The sequence below is a fragment of the Chiroxiphia lanceolata genome, chromosome 1, assembly GCF_009829145.1.
Source record: "Chiroxiphia lanceolata isolate bChiLan1 chromosome 1, bChiLan1.pri, whole genome shotgun sequence".
NCBI lineage: Eukaryota > Metazoa > Chordata > Aves > Passeriformes > Pipridae > Chiroxiphia > Chiroxiphia lanceolata.
This window is the reverse complement of record NC_045637.1, coordinates 72,513,243-72,536,829: the sequence shown is the minus strand read 5'-3', so window position 1 is coordinate 72,536,829 and position 23,587 is coordinate 72,513,243. Positions and strand designations below refer to the sequence as shown.

At 36.2% G+C, this 23,587-nt stretch overlaps 1 protein-coding gene across 1 annotated transcript in view; it reads left to right on the top strand.

The window, feature by feature from the left end:
- Positions 1-23,587, top strand: part of ABCA13 (ATP binding cassette subfamily A member 13) — a 176,034-nt gene that overhangs the window by 62,364 nt on the left and 90,083 nt on the right. Inside the window, 13 exon segments of the mRNA XM_032683056.1 lie at positions 504-804; positions 1,642-1,756; positions 3,001-3,135; positions 3,137-3,331; positions 5,863-5,932; positions 6,971-7,105; positions 8,450-8,587; positions 11,386-11,572; positions 12,464-12,682; positions 14,933-15,129; positions 15,917-16,074; positions 16,475-16,705; positions 21,146-21,236. Coding sequence (XP_032538947.1) covers positions 504-804; positions 1,642-1,756; positions 3,001-3,135; positions 3,137-3,331; positions 5,863-5,932; positions 6,971-7,105; positions 8,450-8,587; positions 11,386-11,572; positions 12,464-12,682; positions 14,933-15,129; positions 15,917-16,074; positions 16,475-16,705; positions 21,146-21,236 — 2,172 coding nt within the window.

Here is a 23,587-nt window from a genome sequence, read left to right as displayed (position 1 = left end):
TAGAGAAAATAAACATAAAAATTCTGCTGCGCTAAAGTAGAAGTTTTGTAATTGAGTTGAAAATTAATATCAGGATAAATTTTAGTGAGCTGGTACTCTTTAATTTTTCATCCGCTTCCAGAGGTTGCTATCTTTTGATGGACAAATTTTATGGCTGCTACTTTCACTGTGCAATTCAGAACAATTCCCAAAAAAGAATTAAGTCTGGATGAAAAGAGAAATTGCAGTTTAAAAAGGAAAATCACAGAATAAATTTTCTCAGATAAAAATGATTGTTTCAAACCGGTGTATCATGTGAACAATTTTTTACATTTCAAATTCATGAACGCAAAAAATGTGTCTCTGAAAACTACCATTATTGTGTTGGATGTCAAGAAAGTTTAGAGACCTGCCCTGACAGGTGAATGTATCCCATATTGTATGGTAATTAGCCATGAGTTAACTATAGAAATAGCATAGATCATATAAGCTTGGTTATGAAGCTTCCTTTCTTCCTGTGCCAGGTATCATCTTCGATACACCGAAGAACAAGAGGCAAGACTCTAGCAATGGCCTTCCAAGACACATTTCATATACAATTAGAACCAGTGTTCTCTATAGCATGAGAACAGATTTGATTAAAAACCCAACATGGAAATCCCATCCCCAGAAGTTGCCAGCTGATGGGTTTAAATACAACCATGTCTTTATTCCTCTTCAAGACATGATTGAAAGGGCAATTATTTCAGCACAGACTGGGATAGATACCTCAGAGACAGCCATTCAGGTGCAAGCCATGCCTTACCCTTGTCATACCAGTGATCTGTAAGTAAACTGTTGTCTTTTTAATTCAATGCATTATCCTTATTAGACCAGTGCTAAAGAACTTCAGAACCTACTAGGTTCCCACTTCTTAGTGGGTGGATGTATATCTTCGCACAGGGTTGAACCAGTATATCCAATACTACTCCAATATTACAGCATAGCAAATATTGTCCAACAGCTGTGTTTAACTTAACATGTTATCTAACATCTGCCTGGCAAATGACCCCTCACAAGCTGTTTCCAGGCATACTGTGGAGTAGTCTGCTGGACAGAGGCTGTGTCAATATACTGTGCAACTAACTTAGAGTATTCTAAGAGATCCCTTTTCTATCCTTAGTTGTCCTGTACACAAACTGTAAATTGGTCCCTGGTGTGTGTTGAAATACAGTGTGAAGTTGATGAAGGAAAAGAAAAAGTGTAGGGTTGTTGTTTGTAAAAGTGTGAAAACATCCTGACTATTAGATTTTAAAATTAGTCAGTGGTAATAAATCTATTAAAGTGGAGTAAAAGTTGACTTTACTCCTTACTGTCCAAATATGTTACTTTTCCATAGACACAAATCTGAATTCTATTGGACTTCAAATGGAATCCTAAAGAGTAATTATATAGTTGTATTGTTGGAAATGTTAATATAATAATGTAGTACCAATATGTATATTTAGCCCATTACATAAAAAATAAGCAGTTCTAACCAGAACAGGAATAAGTCTTAGAGTTCATGTCAGATCTTATTTTGTGCATACATTGAGAATAGTCCCAATATTAACCTAGTAACATTCCACTGGAAAATACTTTACCTTTGGGGGCTGACAACTCTGCATCTGTGTTTTCTCATAGATTCTTGAACAATATAGGGTTTTTCTTCCCACTTATGATGATGTTAACATGGATGGTTTCAGTTGCTGGTATGGTTCGCAAGTTGGTTTATGAAAGAGAAATTCATCTTGAAGAGGTATGAGGTAGATTAATCTCTGAAAAAAAAGTTTATTCATTATGGTGCACTGAAAGGCAAAAGTTATGAGGACCTTTTAAGTACTCATAATGTTGTACTCAGATGGTTTGTTTTCATTGTTTTCATTTGTTTCTCTGGGCAGTAGGTTCTGGTTCTAGTTCAACTTCTAACTCACATTCACAACATGTTTGAAGCACCAGCATGCAAATATTATCCCTGAGACAAAAAAAAAAAAAGGCAAAAGAACCATAAAGTTGAAGCTGGAAATTGTTATTTGGAAAAGGTCCTTGTGAATAGAATGGTTTTTTTGGATTCTTTTTAAGTTTTGCTCCATGGTCTGTAATGATAACACTAACTAACCAATTAAAAAATTTGTCATGCATTGTGTAATTATCAGAAATATAGGAAAGACAACACATAAGAAAAGAGACAATTATTTGCTTATATCAACAGCTAGTCTTTACAGGTGCTAATCATACAGAAGGACAGGGGGATTTTGTGGTACATTTTCTATATAAAACACAATTTTATATAGAATTTAAGAATCATGCTGGTCTCAGTGATCAGCAGAATCACTGCTTGAATAAGCGTTTTAATTTGGGGAATTACAGGAGAGTTATCTAATTTCTCTACTCTTTGTATTGTAAGATAGACTTTTTTAATACTTCAAAATATTAATTATTTTCATATCATATCATATCATAAAGTTAATTTTGATCCTCTTAAGAAAAATGTTTCAGAGGTTGTATTAGATTGTATCCAAAAGCATTTTTAAAAAAAAGATGGGTGATACTAAATTATTATTTGCCAGGTACCATTATTATGTCAATATGTAAAGGTTTACAGACATATCTGTATGATACTTTTAGTAGAGCAAGAGGCTGCAAAAACCCCATTTGTTTATACAATGCTGCGCGTATCCTCCGAATTTTTAGTGTATAAAATAGCAAACTCACTGGAGGAGCAGTAATCTGACATCTGGTCCTGCAACCCTTTGCAAAAGAGAGGTGTGCCGAGGCATTATAATCCCTTGTGTTTTGTATGTAATACCTGAGAATGCCCTGTTCAAAACCGTGTTTGATCCTGGAGATAGCACAGGAAAAGGGGAAAAGAAACAAGTAATTTCAGGAGAGATGACTTCCTTTGGGGAGGTGCTAGTGTCTTGGTGGCATGTTTGTTTAAAAAAGAAAAAAAAGAAAATTTGTTTCCTAACTTTAACCTCTCTTTGCTGTGTTGTCTTGCAGTATATGAAGACAATGGGTGTACATCCAGCCATTCATTTCTTTGCTTGGTTTCTTGAGAATGTCATTGTACTCACAATAAGCAGCTGTGCTCTGGCCATCATTTTAAAAGCAAGTGGTATCTTTGCTTATAGCAATGGCCTTTCCTCATCTTCCTTTTCTCCTGGAATTTGGAGTCACAGTTATTATGCTAAGCTATTTCTTGGGAGTGTTTTTTAGCAGTGCCGATACAGCAGCTCTGTGTGCCAGCCTTGTCTATATGATCAGTTTTTTACCCTACATAGTTTTGTTGGTCTTGCAGAACCAGCTGAGTTTCATCAGCAAGATTATAATGGTAAATATTTGTTTTCCTTTTCTAATTTTTCTCCTCCAACCTTGCTGTGGAATTCCGTAGTTTAGAAACTTTAGATTATAATTAACTTATTTTTTCCTAGGTTTCTGTTTGCTTTTGTGTTCACTAGAAATAAATCACATTAATAACTATCCAATTGAGAAAATATTTAGAATGCAGAAAGGAACCAAAAATAAATTGTCAGGGAAATTTTGTAAACCTACAGAAAGTATCAGGAAGTTGCATTCCTCATGCCCATGAGTTCTCTAAATATTTCGACCTCAAAATATTTGTAATGTTAGATCAGCTGATGACGTACCACTTCTGAAAGTCATTATTTGTTTGGAGGAAAACTACTGATTGATTCTCTGTTGAGTAAAATTGGAGATTAGATCAGAAACTTGTCTAGCTATACAGTCTGAGGTATATGATTCTTTGGTGTAGGTTCTTCAGGGTCTTTTCCTGTTTTGTGTGTGCCATAGGCTGTTTCATGTCTTTGTACTGTCTTAACACACTATATCCCTGAATGTGACATCAAATATCATCATCATACATTGCAAACCATATTTCACGCATTATGGCTTGAGTCTTTCAGAATAACTCACGTATCAAATCAAGCTAGTGGAATAATTCATACACTATTAAAAAAAAGCTCACTTTTTCAGTGTCAACCAGTCAGATAAAATATACAAGTTCTTTGCATGCAAGTAAACATGAATGTAAGACTGCAGAATTCAGGCATAAATAGGCAAAGTGGATTTTTGTTTTCTGTTGCTTTTTTGTGTGCATCAGAGAACTTGCACACCTTAAAATCAGTTATTCAAAACAATGTTTCAGATATCCTGCTGTTACGACTGGCCCTGGAAGGAGAGGGTAACCTTCATTCTTGATAATAAATCCCTTGGGGTGGATCAGAGTCAAACGACATTGAATAATCAGTGTTTATAAATAAATATATGTAGGGTTTATTTTGAAACATTTTTTATAAATTTTAGGGTTTATCATCTATAGTAATACAGCAATATTAAAACATAGCAATTTTAAAGCATAAAAATAACACTTAAGAAGCATAGTAATATTAAAGCATAAAAATAACACTTAAGGAAATGTATAAAGGAGAGAAAGGGAAAGAAAGGATAAGAGGCCTAAGATATATATATAGTCACCACCCGCTGGATCCAGCAATGAAACTTCGTAGTTGCGGCTTCCATGCCTGTTGGTTGAAGTGGTGGTTATAGTTCTGTCTAAGTTATGGTCTTGATCTGTTGGGACTGGGGGAAGTCCCCCCCAAAACTCAAAGATTATACACTTCAAACTCAGGAACTCCTTGTGGGAAGGTGGGAACTCTTTGTACCTCCCCTGGGGCAGGGAGTTTTTCAATGGATAATGCACGGGACACGTCATGAGTCTTCAAGCCTTTGATGGTCTCCAGAGGGGTCTTCACAGCAGAGTCATCATATAAGGGAGGACATTGGCATGATAAGAAGGATTATCCCACTTTGCAGGATTTGCAGGAAATCCTGGTTGTAGCTTCAGGTGTGCACGCCCTTCTGCACCTGGGATAGTTGGACCACGGCATCCACTTATCTAACCTGAAGGTCCTTTCACAGTGGGCATGTTTAGGGAGGGGCAGGCTTTGCTGGGTGAACAGCTGCTTCTTTTCAGTTTGCTACAGTGGCCAAAAGCGTTTTGGCGATTTTACAATGTTTAAGCCATTAACCATTTCAGTCTCTGACACTTTCCTTTGCTGAAAATCAGAGACAGCAGCATGTGAAAAAAGCAGTAATTATTAACAGATGAGAGGGCCTGTCATGTGGTGAAACCCTGGCAACATAAGAGACAGGAACTCAGGTGATGGGAATTAGCATGAAATTCTCTGTACGAATACATAAACCATACCAGTGATGATTTTGATTTTTTTTTTTCTAAGAAACAGCCTATATCAAACTTCTTTCTTTAGAGCTGTCAGGATGGGTTCCGTCACACTTTCTTGCTATACTACATCACTAACTTGCTATTTTCCATTCCGTGCTTTCATGATCCAGCACAACTGTGTTTCTTCTTGAAATTGAAATGTTATTTCCTTGCACAAAAATGCTGTCTCAGCATATAGTACCTAATGTGCATGTTCTTTCTGCTTTTGTCTTTTCTTGAGTTCTGTTCTTACAAAATTGAGTAGGACTACTGTTCTTATCACAAAAAGTAAATTCCTTTGCATACTTTTGCATCATAAGTTTTCAGGACGTGGTAGATTTATGATAGTCTATGTCCTGTTATAAAATTAAATAACACTTCTCAATATTAATAACTAGGTCAGTGCAGCCCTTTAAGGTGGAGCAAATACTACTGAAGTTTGTGGGGGAGTATTGTTAAAACATAAAAAGAAATAGCTATCATTAGCCTAAGTGAAAAGAAAAAAAAATCTGTTTATTTTATGCTTGCTTTCATTATCACAATTTATTTTATTTCATGTAACTTGTTGATAATATGTTTTTATTTGATGTTCATATCCTCTTTCTCCTCTGGTATTGTAGTGTCTTCTTTCTACAACTGCCTTTGGGCAAGGAATATTTTTCATTACACACTTTGAGAGCCAAGAAATAGGTAAGCTCTCCAGAAGAAGAAGCATTGTAATTATTTCAAAAACTAACATTGGAAATGTTTTTCACTTTGTTTTGAAAAAAATCTCTAATGAGTTAATAGGATAAATCAAGTCCAGGTATGTAAATGGATGTAATCCTTTTTTTTTTACTAATATGGCAATATCAGTATTGATGACAGTGGGTGTTTCAAACTACTAGGTATTGAAAAAGTATCATAGTGGTACAAAAGTTGGTAAGAGTGGAAGAGATAGTTTCAGAAAACATTACTTAAAATTGTAACCAGACACTTCATCAAAATGACTCATCTTTACTGAAGGAATGGCAAAATGTGTTTTGGGAAAAACTACTTTTTTTAACAATCATAGAAAAAGAAATGTAGAAGCAATATCATGACCAACTTTACCGTAAAAAAAAGGTAGCATTTTCAGCAAAAAAATACAATGCTTTTAATAAATCTACAGTTTGGTTACTTTTGTTTTCCATTTAGCAATATGGTAGCTTTCTGTAGTACTAGTATTTTGCACCTTCTTTCTTCCTTTCATGTCTAATGCAATATAATAAATTTATGATGCAATTATTCAGTGAGTTTGCTCATGGTTATCTCTGAATGAAGTCGATGCACACAAATGCTTCTGAGTTAGAATTCACAGATTTAAATTTTCAGATTTAGCATTATAGAAATGACATTAAACTTTGTGTAATCCTTTTCTTTATATCAGCAGAATGGCTTAAAGCCTGATTCATTTGTCAGTGCCCCATTTTGTCAGTGTTGTAGTTCTTTTTCTTTTGCCAAATAAACAGCCCTTTCTAGAACAACTTCCCTGCATTTTCCCAACGGCACTGTCACCTGCTGTTCTAAACAGAGGCATGTAGAGGCATAACAATTCATTTCTATTCATTAGGATTACTGTTATTAACTATGATTTGTTTTGTACTAGTGCTTAAATACCCAGAAGTGTGTGGTGTTGATGTATTTGTGATCTTTAATGCTGTACTGATTTATCTTTGACCTTTAAAAAATTGTTATTATTACTCCCAGGAATTCAGTGGAATAATGTGCACCAGTCAATGGCACAAGGAGGATACATGACCTTTGGATGGATGTGCTGGATGATGTTCTTTGACTCTATTTTGTATTCTATAGGTGGCTGGTATTTCAGCAATATTATTCCTGGTAAGATCTTGGACTTGTTCTTATTTTGTGTTTTTGAAGAAGTCATTTAATAAAATAGATAGAATAGGCTTTCCTCGGTTTATGCAACTAAAACAAAAGTATGTATTTTTCTGAGTTAAAGTTTTGATGTGACAAACTGTCTGACTGCCTTTACTGGGAAATAAAGTTTTCCAATATACACAAATATTGAGTAGTGCTAATACACGGAATATAATTTGTAGCAAGGCATGAAATATGTTTTATTTGCTCATAGGGATGACTAATATCTGATAGAATTAGAAATTTATTGGAAATTCACAGTAACAGAGCTCAGCCTAATAGCAAAACTTCCTGTGAAAATGACAAGTTTTCTGAGTCAGTACTTAGGCTGAAACCCATGAATAACAGCATGTTTTCAGATCATAAAGGCTTCAGACAACCTGGTAACTGTATCTTGCTCCCAGTCAGTCCACAGTCCAATGCATAAAGAAAACTAACTTTCAATTTTCAGAAGGCAGTGGTTTGGTTTTTTAATTTTTTTTTCCTTAACCAAGTTTTATGAGTATTATTGAATTGGTCGATGTATTTTCAATCATAGCCTCATGCCTCACTAGCTGTTTAAATTTACCTTTCCTCTGATTTGGATATGCTACCTTTTCTTTCAGTCACTTTGTTTAAAAAAAAAATAAATTTTGCCTTGAAAGATAGGGCTGAGTGGAATATACAACTGAATTAAAGAAAAACTTTATCTTAAATTGACACCTACCCTTCGGTGTCAATGAAGTGTAACTCTAAACACACAGAGTGCGTATTGTGTGATGGGTAAGTGATGCCTGGAAAGATTGGGCAATGCCAAAGTTTAGGTTGTGTATAGAAGCATGTTTTTTATCCCTTTCTGTTTGTGTACCACTATAAATGTTTCTTATGGTAGCTGGTTTGTTTACATTGTGTGGATAGTAATTTCAGAATAATATTTATTGACTGATGCTATGGATTATGTTTATAACAAAAAATAAGATTCTTTACCTTGGCAGGCCATTTGGTACATTTTCTTTCCTGTAGGTTAGATTATGTTTGGCTGTGCCTACATACTGTTAAGTCTATGATCCTGTTACATTTTGAAGCTGATTTGGAGACAGTAAAGCATAGTATCACCAAAGTTTGATTATTCTAGGGCAGAACCTGGTGTTACGAACAAATGACTTTTTTTGCACTTTATTATAAAGTTTGTTGAGTGCAGCCAAGGATTTGAGGTAATTAAATGGTCTAACCAGTCTTTGTAAGTAGTGATAGGACATTAAGAGTCTATAAACAGATACAAAATGACTAAATTTTTCAACAGTTTGTATCATAATTCTAATCTAGGAAAATTTGGATCAAAACACCGATGGTACTTTCCCTTTACTGTTTCCTACTGGAAGAACCTGTGTGGTGCAGAGAGGAGGGAGAGACATTACCTGAATTCTAATATATTTTTCTTCAATGAAAACTTCAAAGAAAAAGGTCTGTAGTAATAGAATTTTAATAATGGAGTTTTTTTTGGAAGGGTGGGCTGATTGTGATCAATCTGCTTTTATCATTGCTTGGCCCTATATTATGTGTTTTGATCTTGTCACTCTCTCTCTTTCATTATATAGTATATACTATGAACGTTATATACTAACTTATAGTTAGTGTGCTGTCACTTGTAATGCTTGATTCATTCAGTGAAAACTATTGTACACAAATATTTAAGAAAACTCTTTAAAGTTGTAAAATAAGTATCTCTTTGGTTTACTGTGTCCCAGTGTATTGCCTCTCTGCTTGGTTAGGATCTTTTGGAGTTCAGTGAAGCCTTTTGTACTCTTACTGAATCTGAAAAGTGTTGGGCTTTATTAACTTTTTTTAAAATTGGCTTCTTATTTCAGTGAAAAAAATAATTTGTTCATTTTTTCCCTTCTATTTCTTATTTTTCTCTTCTGTAATCACTGTTCTTTCTGTCTCTGCTTCTTAGCCTTTTGTTTGAAAAGCAACTGTTATAACTAATTTTTATCTGCTTCCAGATACTTTCACTTCTCTTCTGTGTGTTTACTTGCTTACAATTAATTTAGGCAGCTTTTTTGTTTGTTTGTGGTTTTTTGGTTGGTTTTTTTTTGGGGGGGGGGGGGTTGTTTGTTTGTTTTATTGTTTGGTTTTTTTTCCTTCTCTGCCTCTCAGTTCTCTGTGAGGACATTTAATTTAGATTTTTGGAATGAAGGAATAAGTCACTCTCACCTATATTCCATCTTGCGCCTTAGAATAACATTGTGGGTTGTGCTTTTTTGAAAGTTAAAATAGCTTGGATATAATCCATTTGTCTGTAGCACAGGTGAAGAAGCTCAACAACTCAGCAGTTTTACATACTGGTACCTCCTGGGGAAGGGCAGACTTCAGAATGTCTTGAGGTTCATTTAAACACTTGTGGGAAAACTATTTGTATGAATTTTGTTGGAATTTCTGCAATTTGGAACAACTCCATTTTGTTGAGATGATTGCCTTTGGTCCTTACCTGAAACGAAGATTTCCAGTGTTTCCCTCTGATTTCACCACACTGCCTACCCTTGGTGTATTGCTTCTCCTCTGTTTGATTCATGTCACGTAGCTGATAGCAAATCCCCTTTGTGCGAATGCTAAAGCTGCCATGCAGCAAAGGAGCTTGCTGTCTTCCATAAAAATTGGGTGTCACTGTACCAAATATGGGGTAAATGCATTCATGGAGAATTTTCTTGGAACTTGCTCCCTGGTGATTTCTGCATTTGTTCCGTACAACCCAGGTAAGGAGTGGTTCCATGGGAGTGGAGAGTACTTAGGAAATCAGAGGTGTGTCAGGGAAAGGCTGGCATGTAAGTCCTACCAGTTGGAATTACAACTAGAACAGGGCTGGCAGAGACCTGGGTGCTGAGTATCTGCTTGGAACTGCTCTTCAGAGAAGTCCTAAGGTGATCAGTTTAGTGGTTGCAAGTAACTTGAAGCTCTTTCTCTGAGTCTTACCTAAGATACATCGTCTGAGGCTCACTCTGCACTTCAATGTTTTTTTGTTAAGATCCAGGATGCAAATTTAGGAAACAGTGGAAAGGACATGAACAATGTTTGTTGATGGTTTTAGTCTGCAGACTGAAAGACAGAGAAGGTAACTGGGAGAGGTCAGTGGGTAGGAAGACCTCAGAAATGTCACAACAGCTGGTAGTGCCTTTCTTGAAGGTGACCTCAAGTTTAGAAAGAACTTTGCCAGAAGCTTAAAATTGATTGTGAAAAGAGCAAAGCAGCTTTTTCATTCTCAACTTAAACAAACCTATGGATGAAAAAATTATATAATTTTTTACTTATAATTTGATTTATGTAATTTGGTTCTTATATAAAGATTAATTCTCTGTTATTGCAATGTTTACATTTTATTTATTTAAAAGTATTACATACAATGTAAATATAAACAATAAATATTTTATGTAAATGTATATTTCATATATATTGGAAAGGATAATTCTCTCTTCTCATAATTCTCACCCATAGCAGTTTCTCTTTTTGGGGCATTCTATTTTGGTTTGCCCTTTTTAAAAAAAAAAATAAATGAATTCCACTAACAGATTTCTCAGTTGTAATGAGTCGATAATACATGCTAATAATGTATTTCTGGGGCTGCTGATTGACTGTGCCTCTGTTTGGAAACCCTTCCTCCTGACATAGAAAGGAAAGTAGCTTTATTAGAGTCATACGGTCATCTCAGTTTCCTCAATTGGTTAACACAGTCAGAAAACTGCTGGATATCTACCTGCTTTGAGCACCTTGAATCATGTTTAGACTAGGCTGCTGCTCTGAATCACTTCCCAGAGATCTGCTTTGCTTTGTCAACTGAGGAGAATTGAGAAGATTAACTGTCTATGCCTGTGAATGGTATGTCAATGTTGTTTGCCTGAAACTGAACAGCATATATGAAGTAGCTCACACAGTTAGAATTTTCTCATACTTAGGGGTATAAAACAATTATTCAAATAATGTTATTATAAGTAGTTTTTTCTACTAGAAATAAAATATAGCCACTGTTTTATGACCTTAAGGAGACACAACTTGGCATAACTACAAATAGGCCAAATTCTTAGCAAATGTTAACTGGCCTTGTATCTTTGATTTCAGTGGAGCTTGTGTCAGTTCAGACCATCTGAACACCTGTTCCAGGCTTTGGTAAATGGCAACAGGGATTAAATTAGTTTGTTATTCCCTTTGTACACACGCACATATGTTTAGATTCAGCAACCCTGCTTGTTTTGCTGCCCTTTCCCACACAGAACAAGCACCTCAAAATTGGAAAGGCCCTTGCACTGAAGGAGCCACCATTGGTGTTGTGCTGCTGTCTCTCACCAAAGAGCACATGGATGGCCAGAAGGCGGCTGTTAAAGATCTCAGCCTCACTTTCCACAGAGGGCAGATAACAGCGCTCTTGGGACCTAATGGAGCTGGCAAGACAACAGTTATGTAAGTCTGACATTTAATGGTATTACTCTTCCCTCTGACCTCTGCTATACTTTTTCACTTCAAAATGTTGTGAATTCTTTGCTATGCCTTTCCCCCACCCCAAATAAATATTTGACAAACTCCCGAAAGCACATGGAAAGTGAAGGCTGTATATCTATGACACAGGCAATGTAATGAGTAGAGAACTGGGTCTTCTGTGTCACTTAAATCGTAATGTAATAGTTCAGGAGCAGCTTAAGTAGGAGCTGGGAATGTCTAGCTGTGGAGTTGAGCACACCTTGGGGGAGTATTCTTTTCTGGCATTCTATATGTACTCATCACATGGAGAGTGCGGAGTTTTATGGGGTTTTGTGCTTTGCCCCTAGAGGCTGTAAGGGACTTCTTTTTTTCTTGGCAGTTGACCAGAAATGAAACTAATGAAATGAAAACGACCTTTAAAAATGTCTCAAGTAAGAAGTCTATATTTCTCCATTTATGTTAGCTATGATCAGCTTTCGTCAAACTAGCCTCGCAGCGTGGGACCTAATTGAGAAATACTCTTCACAGAATACCCCTGTGAAAAGAGAAACAATCATCTGTTATTTTTGTCTGGGAAAAAAATGGATTTTGTTCTGGAATAAGGGAAATGAAGGACTGTTGAGACCATAAAAAACAAAACAAAGAAGAAACCAACCAACCAAAAAAATCCCCCAAAAAACCTCCCTCCCCAAAAACCCCCCCAAACCAAAACAATAAAATTGAAACCCAAAGCATTAGTGATGTATCTATAACTGTACTCAGCTGAGTTGGTGTTGCTCTAAGGATGCTAGGACATACCTCAGGAAATCCAAGTAATGAGCTATGTAATACAGTCATTGCATATTATCTCGAGGAATAATTTTTTTTTCTTAGATCACTGTTAACCGGTCTGTATCCACCGAGCTCTGGTACCATTATTATTGATGGAAAGGACATACGTACTGATTTGGCTGCCATCAGGACAGAGCTGGGTGTTTGCCCACAGTATGATGTGCTGTTTAACACACTTACGGTGCGAGAGCATCTACTGCTTTATGGATCAGTGAAGGCACCCAGATGGACGAACGAACAGTTGAATGAGCAAGTCAGTGGGTAAGTTTTCCGTTCATTTTTTGAAATCTGCCAAGTAAATCAGTAATGGCTATTGCAAACCACACAAATAAAAAAGTGCAAATGCAAAAATTATGAGCAAAAGCTAATGGAAACCTCAGGGATTTGTGAACTTTTAATCACATTTCATGTTCTGAAGTCATGCCTTGAAAGTATATTTCCTAGTGTCTAACCCTTACTTGAATATATTTGTAGTGGAACTGTCAATGTTTAAAAACCTGGTATAGAGGACCATCAAATAATGATGTTTTGACTGGAGTGAATGGTTAGGATTGTAGGAACTGCAGTGGTTCCTGCCTCATACTGTCAGCCTTGCCTCCCCCCTTGCTGGAGAGGAGGGTAGAAAGTAAACTGTTGTGCTTGCCCCAAATTTTTAATTAAATCAACACTGGCTTTATATATTTATTATCTTGTATTCCCTCACCTGCAGTGGAAGGAAGGTTAGAAAACAAGAAAACGCAGGCAAAGGTAGTCTTCGTTACAATCTTTCTAAATAGGTCATGTTTTCCATTGCCAAATCCAGCCTTGAAATGTTTTTAGTAAATCAAGAGGTTTAAAACCAAACAATCCAATAGAAAAACCAAATCAGAGCTCTTAAATTACCTCATAGGATTTGTCACTTCTCAGGTTGAAAATGTTTGCTAGTGTTTTTGTGCTAATACTTCTTTGATATAGGACTAAATCTTATTTTTCATCATGTATATTAAACTACTCGTAAACTGTACAAGCTGAGATCTTGTTCACTGGTAGTAAACTGCATTTTCTCTACCTCAGGAATGAAATGTAGCTTTTCTAACAGTGTGGCAGTGCAGATACTTTCTTTTTACCTTTTAATTCATGATAGACTCTGTGAAGTGCTGTGAAGCTTCCATGCTTCAACGCAAATAGATGCCAAGTTGATGGGACTTCTTAGGGGTACAATTAGGCATGTGCAGAGGCATTTGTGGCAAAGTAACTTTCTTTTTTGGTAGCTATCATAGAAACCTGTTATTTTAAAATTTTAATCTGGACAAACTCTGATGTGGGACACTACATTCTCTCTAGAAAAAATAGAAACAATTCTCTAGAATAACAGAGACAAACCAAACCCAGTACTTGGTTTAAAATTTATGCAAAGTAATATTCTGTATTTTATGGTACTTAGACTGATGAATTGTAATTTCAACAGCAGTCTGTCATACTAACGGCACACAAGAACACTCAGGACTCTGCAGACCTTGTTACTAAGAAAAATTGCATTATTTTTAAAGGCAACAAGTGCTTTAAAAGACTTCAGAGAAACTAGAAAAGTAACAAAAGAATGAAACAAAATTCTCCTTTTATTAGCAAAAGAAGCAGGCTTCTAAAGAGATTAATTTTCCTCAATATATATCTATAGAACAATTATAGAAACCTGTTGTTTTAAAGATGAGAAAATCTCTAAGGGTAAATGGCATGGTTTACAGACTGCATATTCACTCAAATGATTCAGGAGATTAGCTTAGCACTGTTGAGCCTTTTATGTCTTGTTTACCAGGCTGATAGCAGCTGAAAGCTCTTAGGTCAGTGACTAGATGTTCAGAGTGATGAACGATAAATTAATGGTGTTATAGTACTGCCTTTATTTAGAATATTTCCACACAGATCATCATCAGAGGCAAGGGCTGAATTGGTAACGTCTTCTAAGGCATCTCCCAGTCCTTAACAGAGGAATTAGATTAGGTTAGATTAGGTAGTTTTATCTACCTAGGGATCACTAATCTGTTTATTTCACAAAAACGTATCTTCTAATAGAAAAAAACAAAACTGCAGTGTTACCTTATTTACCTCAAATAACTACACATTTCCTAAAAACTCAGGCATTCTCTAAGGTTCTTCATGTGCAAAATGTGAAGCACTGCTTGAGTTATAAAACTAACAGTCTTTACTGTCATTTAAAGGGGCTATAATCTGGAGTTTGCTAAGTTTTTGGACAAATTGGTACTTATTTTATTGGCCTTAATTTAAAAATTTTTGGTTCTTATCTTACAAAATACTTACCCAGAATGATGATGATGAGCATTTATGCTTTGTAGGTAAAGAGATATTTGTTTTCCTATTTGTTTTTGACACTGAAGTGTATAATCAATCAAACATAGTGATTTTATCGCTTTCCATTTACAGTGACTTTTCAGTAATTCTTCTCTAACTGGACATGATGTGACCAGAAAAAACTTTCTCAAAATTAGTCCCATTTTTGTACTTCTATTTCAGAGCTCTGGAAGATGTGAATTTATCTCAACATCAGTACAAACCTGTTGGAGCTCTTTCTGGGGGAATGAAAAGGAGACTGTCAATTGCCATCTCCTTTATTGGAAACTCAAAGACAGTTGTTCTAGATGAGCCCACCAGTGGAGTAGATCCATGTTCTCGCCGTGGTATTTGGGATGTTCTTCTGAAGTACAAAGCTGGTACAAAGTTTACCCACATAATTTGCTTCCTATTTTACTTTCTGGAATTTTGTCTCAATTTAAACTAGGTAGTCAAATTATAGCGGAAATATTATCAGAAATTAAATACATTAATTTCTGAGGAAACGCTTAATTGAATTTGAAAACTTTAAGGCAGCCAAATGAGATTACAAGAATTATTTGCTATCACACAGAAAGATGCCCAATCTAAAAGAAGATTGAACCTAGTTCTAAGACCTGTCCTGAAGTTTTTCCCCTCTCTCCAGCTTCTCAAAATTACTATCTGGTTTCCATTTCCCATCTTGCATATATCTGTATATAGATACATTTCCATTTTGTATATATCGGTATATAGTGCATATATACTTCTAATGAAAATAGACTCATCAGTAAGTCTGCCACATTAATTTTTTAGGTGCCACAAAGTCAAAAATTGATTGTGGGAAGCAAACTCTTCAGCTAGTGAGCACTCAATTGGCTGTAATAATTAACAGTGAATGATCCATTGAAACAGACACTGCCATTATGTCATTTTAAGGAATTTCTTATGCTCTTAAAACAGCTGGAGCTTTTAATGGCTTGATACTGCTTGCTACGTATAATACAGGGCAAAGGATGTTTAGAGCTGAATCTAAATCAAATTGCAAATCTGACTGCAGGTTTTGTTTGTGTCCTGTTTTGAAGACTCCTAAAACACGTTCCCTTAACGTTAAAGACCCTTGTGAAAGCAAGAGGTGTTTCTCTAGAAACCAGGTTTTGTAGACATGTACCAATCTTTCTGATGCAGGTTGCACACTGATCTTTACCACTCACCACCTCGATGAGGCAGAGGTGCTCAGTGATCACATTGCCATTCTGCAGCGTGGCCAGCTGAGGTGCTGTGGTTCTCCCTCTTATCTGAGAGAAACATACGGCCAGGGACATAGTCTAACACTCATAAAAAAGGTATATTAAAAATGTACTATACAGAATTTAACCGTGCCTGCCAAGTAACAGCTTTGCATATTCTAAGGGAGGTGTATGTCTCTACCAGGAAGTCATACATGATACAGATTATTAGAGAGCCAGCAAAACATGTTTTTATTGGCTTTCTTGGTTGTTTTGGGTGGGTGTTATTATTATTATTGTTATTTAGATGAACATAATGACATCTTTGAAAATGATGAATATCAGTAATTAGCTGAAAAGGGTTTTGTCTCACTGTTCTTCATTCATGGGAAATAGTCTCTGCATCTCAGGTGTGACACAGTTTCCTCAGTGGAAATTTTCCTGCATGAATTCTACTATCAAGTCCAATAATTCTGGTAATATTTTTTATGCACAATTATCTTTTTTCCCCTCATAGCCTTCTATGTTTGAAATCCAGGATCCTAAGCATATTGTTCGTGTCACATCTCTGGTACAGACCCATATTCCAGAAGCCTTCTTGAAAGAGAACAGCGGGACTGAGTTGACCTATGTGATTCCAGAAAGGGCAGATAAGGCCTCTTTTAAAGGTCTCTTTCAAGCTTTAGATCAAAGCCTTCAGCATCTACATGTGACTGGCTATGGCATTTCTGACACAACTTTGGAAGAGGTACTTGTAGTTTTTCTGTGTAATCATATTTTCTTGGTTAGAGAATTTTGTGATAGCTTCCAGCTACTCTTGATTGTATCTTTCATAGTCCACAACAATTTCTTGTGAGAAGCAGGTTTTCTAAAAAAAAAAGCAAGCAAGTAAACACAAAAACAAAAAACTCAAATCAAACAAAATCTGTACTTTATAGTTTTGATTTGCTATTAATTTCAGCACAGACTCTACTATGACATATTTCTTATTTCAAGAATCTGATTTGAAGACTGATGTAACCTGTGTAACTCTTAAATGTTTGTTTCTGCATTAACGTAAAGGAAATTTCAAGTGTCATTGATTTAATGAGAAAAACTGTTGTCTCAAGCCTGTAGCATCAGTTCAGTTCAGGTGGCCCTTTGGGCAGAAAAAACATTGCTGAGAATAGCTTTTGGTTTACAAGTTTTAAAGCTTAGGACTTAGCCAAACTGTGATGAAATATCCAAAGAATATTTTCTGTGTATAGTGAGAGATAGAGACTTTCATATATGTATACATGAACATGTATACATACTTATATATTATACACATGTATGTGTGTGTATTTGTACCAAATGCACAGAGGAAGAGACTGTTATACATCTTTGTCACTTCTGAATTAACCCCTGTGTAAATTACCATATCAGTGTGAGGTTATTTCCCTTGGACTCTATTTATCCCATCATCTGCAACTTCTAAATATCAAGATTCCCTAAACAACCACTGTTCAAGTACTCTCTTATAGATCTGTAGAAAAAAAATCACTTATTCATGTGATGATAGGAGACTAATGTCAGTTTTCATAGTTTACAATTTTAATAAACATTTTACATAATGCTATGAAGTAAAATGCATTCCTGCTATACAATTCTATGGGGAAAGTCAAAAGTTTATCGAAAAGTTATTTTCTTGTATAGGGTGATTAACATGCAGTAAGAAAGAATGCTGTTCACTGCAAAACTTTATAGATTTGGAGACAATGTAGATACTGAGAATACTTTTGGATTACATCTCCATGCAATAACATAGGACTTTCCGGAACTGACATGTATAAAGTAAATATGAAATTGTCATTAATATGAAGAAGCTTCCAAGTGTGCTCAATCTATTGCTCAGTTGAGAGCTTGCTTTTAGCTCTCTTGTGAAGGGGACGTTTAAAAACCGCTTTAAATGTTGTATTAGATATTAATGTATCACTCTTCAGCTTGAAGATTTAATGAATTCGTTTGGGTTGATTTCTGTCATCTTTGCATCTCATCATTAGTTGTTGCTACAACCTCAATTCTCCATTCCCTTGTCAAAAGCCTCTTTGCATTGGGAACTAAATGGATGGCATATAATAGCACTATTCATTCTATTCAAGGAATTCAATCTGGAAAAAAAGAACCCTGACTTCAAAAGAAGAAATAAGTTATAAATTTTATTTTATCCTTTCTTTTTGTTCTTTTATGTACTCACCATTATTCTTTTTCAGTCTAAGGGACACTCGCACTCTCTAAAAATCATACTCTCCAAGGGAAACTGGACTTCTATTCATATTTCAAAGGAATCAGTTCTGACACTTTCAAATCTCACTAGTATTATATTTGCTTCATTTTAGGCTTTAGATATCTTTTCCAACCATTTGTATCTGTGTATTTTATAATGTTTGTAATCCCAAATGTTAACAGAACCAAAAGAAGGATAGAGGGGTGGATAATTAAATTAAGTGCACATTAAGAGCTGTCTGGAGGATGCTGTTTCACTTTCTGGCAGCTCTAGAGATTTCGAAGGTTATTGCTTTCTTGCTTTTCTTTGAGGAGAGAAAAAAATGATTGAATATCTTCACAGAATAAGATGCGTTAAAATTTGTTAACTGAGTACTACTTTAATTTCTCTTCCTTGAAATGACTTTAGAGTTTGCCTCAAAACTTTCCAAGGAAAGCCATATACCTCCTTGAAATATTTCTGCCCTGCTGAGAAGGACTTTGGCGTGCTGGTGGATGAGAGGCTGGACATGATCCATCAATGTGTGCCTGCAGCCCAGAAAACCAATTGTACCCTTGGGCTGCATCAAAAACAGCATAGGCAGGAGGTTGAGGGAGGGCATTCTGCTGCTCTACTCTTCTCTGGTCAGACCCCACCTAGGGTACTGCATCCAGCTCTGGGGTCCTCAGCACAGGAAGGACATCAGCGTGTTGGAGTGAGTCCAGAGGAGGCACACCAAGATGATTAGGGGGATGGAGCACCTCTCCTGTGAGGAAAGGCTGAGAGAGTTGGATTTGTTCAGCCTGCAGAGAAGATTTTGGGGTGACCAAATTGTGGCCTTCCACTGCCTGAAGGGAGCCCACAAAAAAGAGGGAGAGGGACTTTTTGCAAGGGCATATAGTGACAGGACAAGGGGGAATGTCTTCTAACTGAGAGTAGGTTTAGATTGGATATTAGGAAGAAATTCTATTCTGTGCGGGTGGTGAGGCACTGGAATGGGTTGCCTAGAAAAGTTGTGGATGCCCCATCCTAGGAAATGTTCAAGGCTAGACTGGACGGAGCTCTGAGCAGCCTGGTCTAGTGAAAGCTATACTTGTCCATGGTAGTGGTGTTGAAACTATATGGTCTTTAAGGTCCCTTCCAACCCAGGCTATTCAGTGATTCATATTCTGTGATTCAGCTGGTTCAGTTTAGTTTGGTTTGCTTGACAGAATTGGTCTGCAGAGCCATCAGCAAATGGCTCCAAGGCAACAAATCAGAATGTGGCTTTAGGTTGTCAGGATCTGCCTCCAGGGTCTAATACAGAAATGTCCGTCCAGAAATTTCTGGCCTTGCAGTTGTTAATGGCCAAAAGTGTGCCCTGAAAGTTTGCAAGTAACAAACGCAATCAATAACCACTGTTAAATGGCAATTATATTGACTAAGCAAAATATGGTTTATGTAACAGTCACACCTTAGCAAGCCAAGAAATATCTTTCAACAGATATAAAGTACTTCACATTGACTGGTTTTTATTGTCTATTGTGTGAGCTCCTTGGAAACAAGGAGTATTTTGTTATAGCTGATATCAAGTTCTTTTGTGGGAAGAAATAAATGGTTTCTTAATGATTTCTGAAAGTTGCACTGTGGGTATAATCTAAGTCTTGCAGCTCAACTCAAACAGAGAGAAAAAGCAAGACTTTCATCAAGACAAAGAAAAACTTGGTTGTGCTTTGCTGTTCAATTGGAGATGCTCACAGTACCTGTACATTCTGTTAATTTTTCTTTTCTTTCTTTTTATATGAAATTTTTAGTTCACTATTTAAATTGCAGTTCAGGTTAAAATGAGAAAAGTTTAATTTTGTTTTTCATTTGAGCTTACAAGAAGTGGGGGGTGTGTGAATAAGGCTCACTCTGAAAGCTGTTCTACGTTTCTGCAAGGCTAAGGGACTGAAAATGAAATGTCTGTCTATGAAATTCAAAGGGCTTTAAGTGGACAGAACTGTGAAATAGGATTAGGCAAGAAATAGTAGCTAGAACAGAAATCTGTTTGGCAAAGTATATATACCATTTAAATAGATCTCATGATTAAAAATGTGGTGAATTCTGCTGGGTTTTTATAATGTCAACTATGACTACCTTCTGATGTGTGTTCCCCTGCTTAGGAAGATTCAATCCATTCAATTTTAATATAGTGCAGATTTTTAGATTGTTGCTTTCATAAAAAAACAATTTCAGTTTTTTCCATGGTGATTTTAGGTAACAGGATTGTATCATCTTCACCCAGATTGGGGTATGCATGCTTATTGTTTTGCTACAAAACACACGTTGTTGACCAATCCTCTCTGTAGTATTAATTTTATAGGACTTTGTTCATGTTAGCTGTGCCCAATGATTGTATTGTCCTTTAAATGTCTTTCAATAACATTATTGCCCATGTGCTTGCCCAAAATCTAGGGACATGTCCTGAGTGTCCCTAGACACTATGTTTTCCCTAGGTTCTGTAGATTCTTACTTCTGTAGGATTTTGTACATTAGATTTAGTTGTAGTATCATAATTAGAACTCTGTGGTAGGAGTTCTGGTTGTGCCCACAGATTTCTAGCTGGAGCATCAGAAGAGAGTTGAAGCTGTCAATATGTCCTTGGTAAAAACTGCAGTAACTGAGTTCTAACACATCACAGATTAGGAGCATAAAAAGTCAATCAAGGGCAGACAGCCTATTGAAAAATCTTTGCAGATAATAGTGTGTATGGGTCAGCAATTCTTTGCATAGGTGCTTTTGTATCTATTGGCATTTATTTCATTCCCCTTATCCCCAGGATCTCCAGCTTGACTAATTTTGTAGTCGTATTCCATCAGGGTGGCTAGAGCAGTCACTACGAATTTCTGACAGTCTGGATGGTTTGGAATATATATATATATAGGGAAAATAGTTTTTAGAAAATGGATTCTAAATTACTTTTTTCTTGTTTCATGAAAGGTGTTTCTGAAGCTTCTGCAAGACTCAGAGAAGATGCCCTGCATTCCACAGGGAGCACACCAGGACCATAAAAATGGTATTGAATCAGTTTGTAAGTAAAAAATTATGTACCTTCTGAAGCAACTGCATTTAAAAAGATCACAAATGCAAATATAAACATGCATGACTTTCCTAAAGTTGAAGAATGCACAAGCAAATGGAGAATACTGCCTGCTAGCATATGGTAGTTCCATTTCTGTGTGTGTGACATGACCTGCCTTGGGTAGTAGGTTTTTATACATCTGCTGTGATTTACCTCTATCACTTCACAGTCATCTTCCCACCCTTCTGTGTACACATGAACACTAGTATTTCTTCACTACATCAGCATTAATTTACTGCTTCTTACCAGTCCCTGGCAATTAATTACTCTCTTTGTTTCATACTGTCAATGGATAAATATTGCTGAGATGTACCACAGATATAAAATCTATAAGCTACTAGAAAGGTGCATTTGTGTTCATCTGCGTGCAAATGAAAAAAAAAAAAAGAGCTGGTTCCCGTATAGCAGAAGATCATTTGTCCTCTCCAGTGGTGTACTATTTTAGGTTCCCATATGTGTTTGTTTTAAAACAAATTCCTTCATTCTATTTTCCTGCCCTGCAAGCCTGGGAGGAGGTCCTTGCTAACATTTCTGAAAACTCAGGAAGTTTGTTCTCCTTTAAAAACTCTTCTAAAGTCACTAATGTGATGCCATTGCTCAGCACAAGGCTCATGTTCTCTTACGTCAGTACCCATCAAGCTGCTGAATATTTTCTTATCGTTCATGGGGTTTTTGTGCTTCTATACTCATCATATTTCTTTCCACTTGAAGATCAACATCTAGATTATAGTTTTCTTTTGTTAGATGTCACACATTCTGTTCTATATGCAGTCCTTTTTGTTTTGCTTCTAGAGAGCACAGGCACAGGCATAGAGAAATCCTGTTCTGCGGACCTTCAATGTTGCAGTAACAGAAATAACAATTTTGAGCCAAACTTGCATTATTTGTTAAGATAAATTCAATTGGATCTGCCAGTAATAAGTAATCATTGCCAAGAATCATGGCCTAAGGCGACACCTTTTCTCACAAAGGGCAAATTTGACTGGATGACTTTTTCTGGAGGGTCTTTTCTCCGGGCTAGTTCAATCCCTGTTGAATCAGTGAAGATGTAACTGCATCAAACTAAAACAAAACCTCACTAAGCAAATAAAATTGCCACTCCTGTCAGTGGCGAGAATGAGACTTACATTCAAAATAATTTTGAATAGTCCTTTATTTTATAACAGTCGCTTGTTTATTTCTTCTAGGCACAGCTAGGACATCTGAACTAATTTCAAATTAAAACAGTCTGTCTTCTCCTCATTGAATTTTCATTAAAGATTAAGATTTACAGTTCCTAAAGTAATGAAGACAGAGTATATTCTCCCTAAGAAATTGATATACTACCACTTTGTATTTCAAAACACATAAAATGGTATTTGTTTAAGTTATTACATTAATAAAGAACCCAGTAATCAGAGACTGTATTTTTTCAGTCTGATAAATTATAGCAAGAAAATGTGACCATAATGCCATTTCTTTGGGAATGAGAGTACTGAAAAATTGTCATTCATTGCAGATGAGTGTCATTCATCATTAAGGACAGTTGTGAAGTGTAGGCATAAGGGATCTGGGAAATGGTCATGAAAGGTATCCGTCATTGTCAAACTAACCAGAATACTCCATGGGCAATAGCTTGACCTGTATAACTTTGTCTTTGAAAGCAGATTCAAAGGCAGTCAAACTTTCTGTTGTCAAAGTAGTCAAATGAATTTTCAAAACTCCCTAGAGCAAACAGCTGGGATTATTGAGGAGATCAGAGGATGCTGCTATTTTATTTGTAAAGGAGTTTGGACCTGAGAGATGCTTTGAGAAAGCACAGATCTGAGCACAAGTGGGGGTGTTAGCTATCCTTTACTGTTGCTGAGCCCTTGAGATTTCAGCATTGTGTAAAAACCAAAACATTATCTCTTGTCTCCCAGACTAGGAGATGTAGTGGAGAGGCATGTATGTTCTTCTTAATGAAACCGCAGAAACAGGCAAGAGACATCATTTCAGCAAAATATGACAGTATCTCACTGAAGTCAGAGCTTTGATAATTTCTAGTTATATTTTACAGAGTCTTTATGTATTGTGTCTGACTGGAATTAATTAAATTCCTTCGTAGCAGCAGTAAACATAACCTTGCTGATGAAAAAAAAAAGGCAACTGTGAAAAGGTGATAAGATCAGTCCTAAAGACAGTTAGATCGCTTGAAAAGTTGAATCCATTCTAAATAAAGTCTATTTTAATGAAGCCAAATCATGGGCAAATCTGTGTAATGGGGAGTAATATCCTGGAAAACACTGACTGAGTTATCTACTAATCTTGGTGGAGAAGCA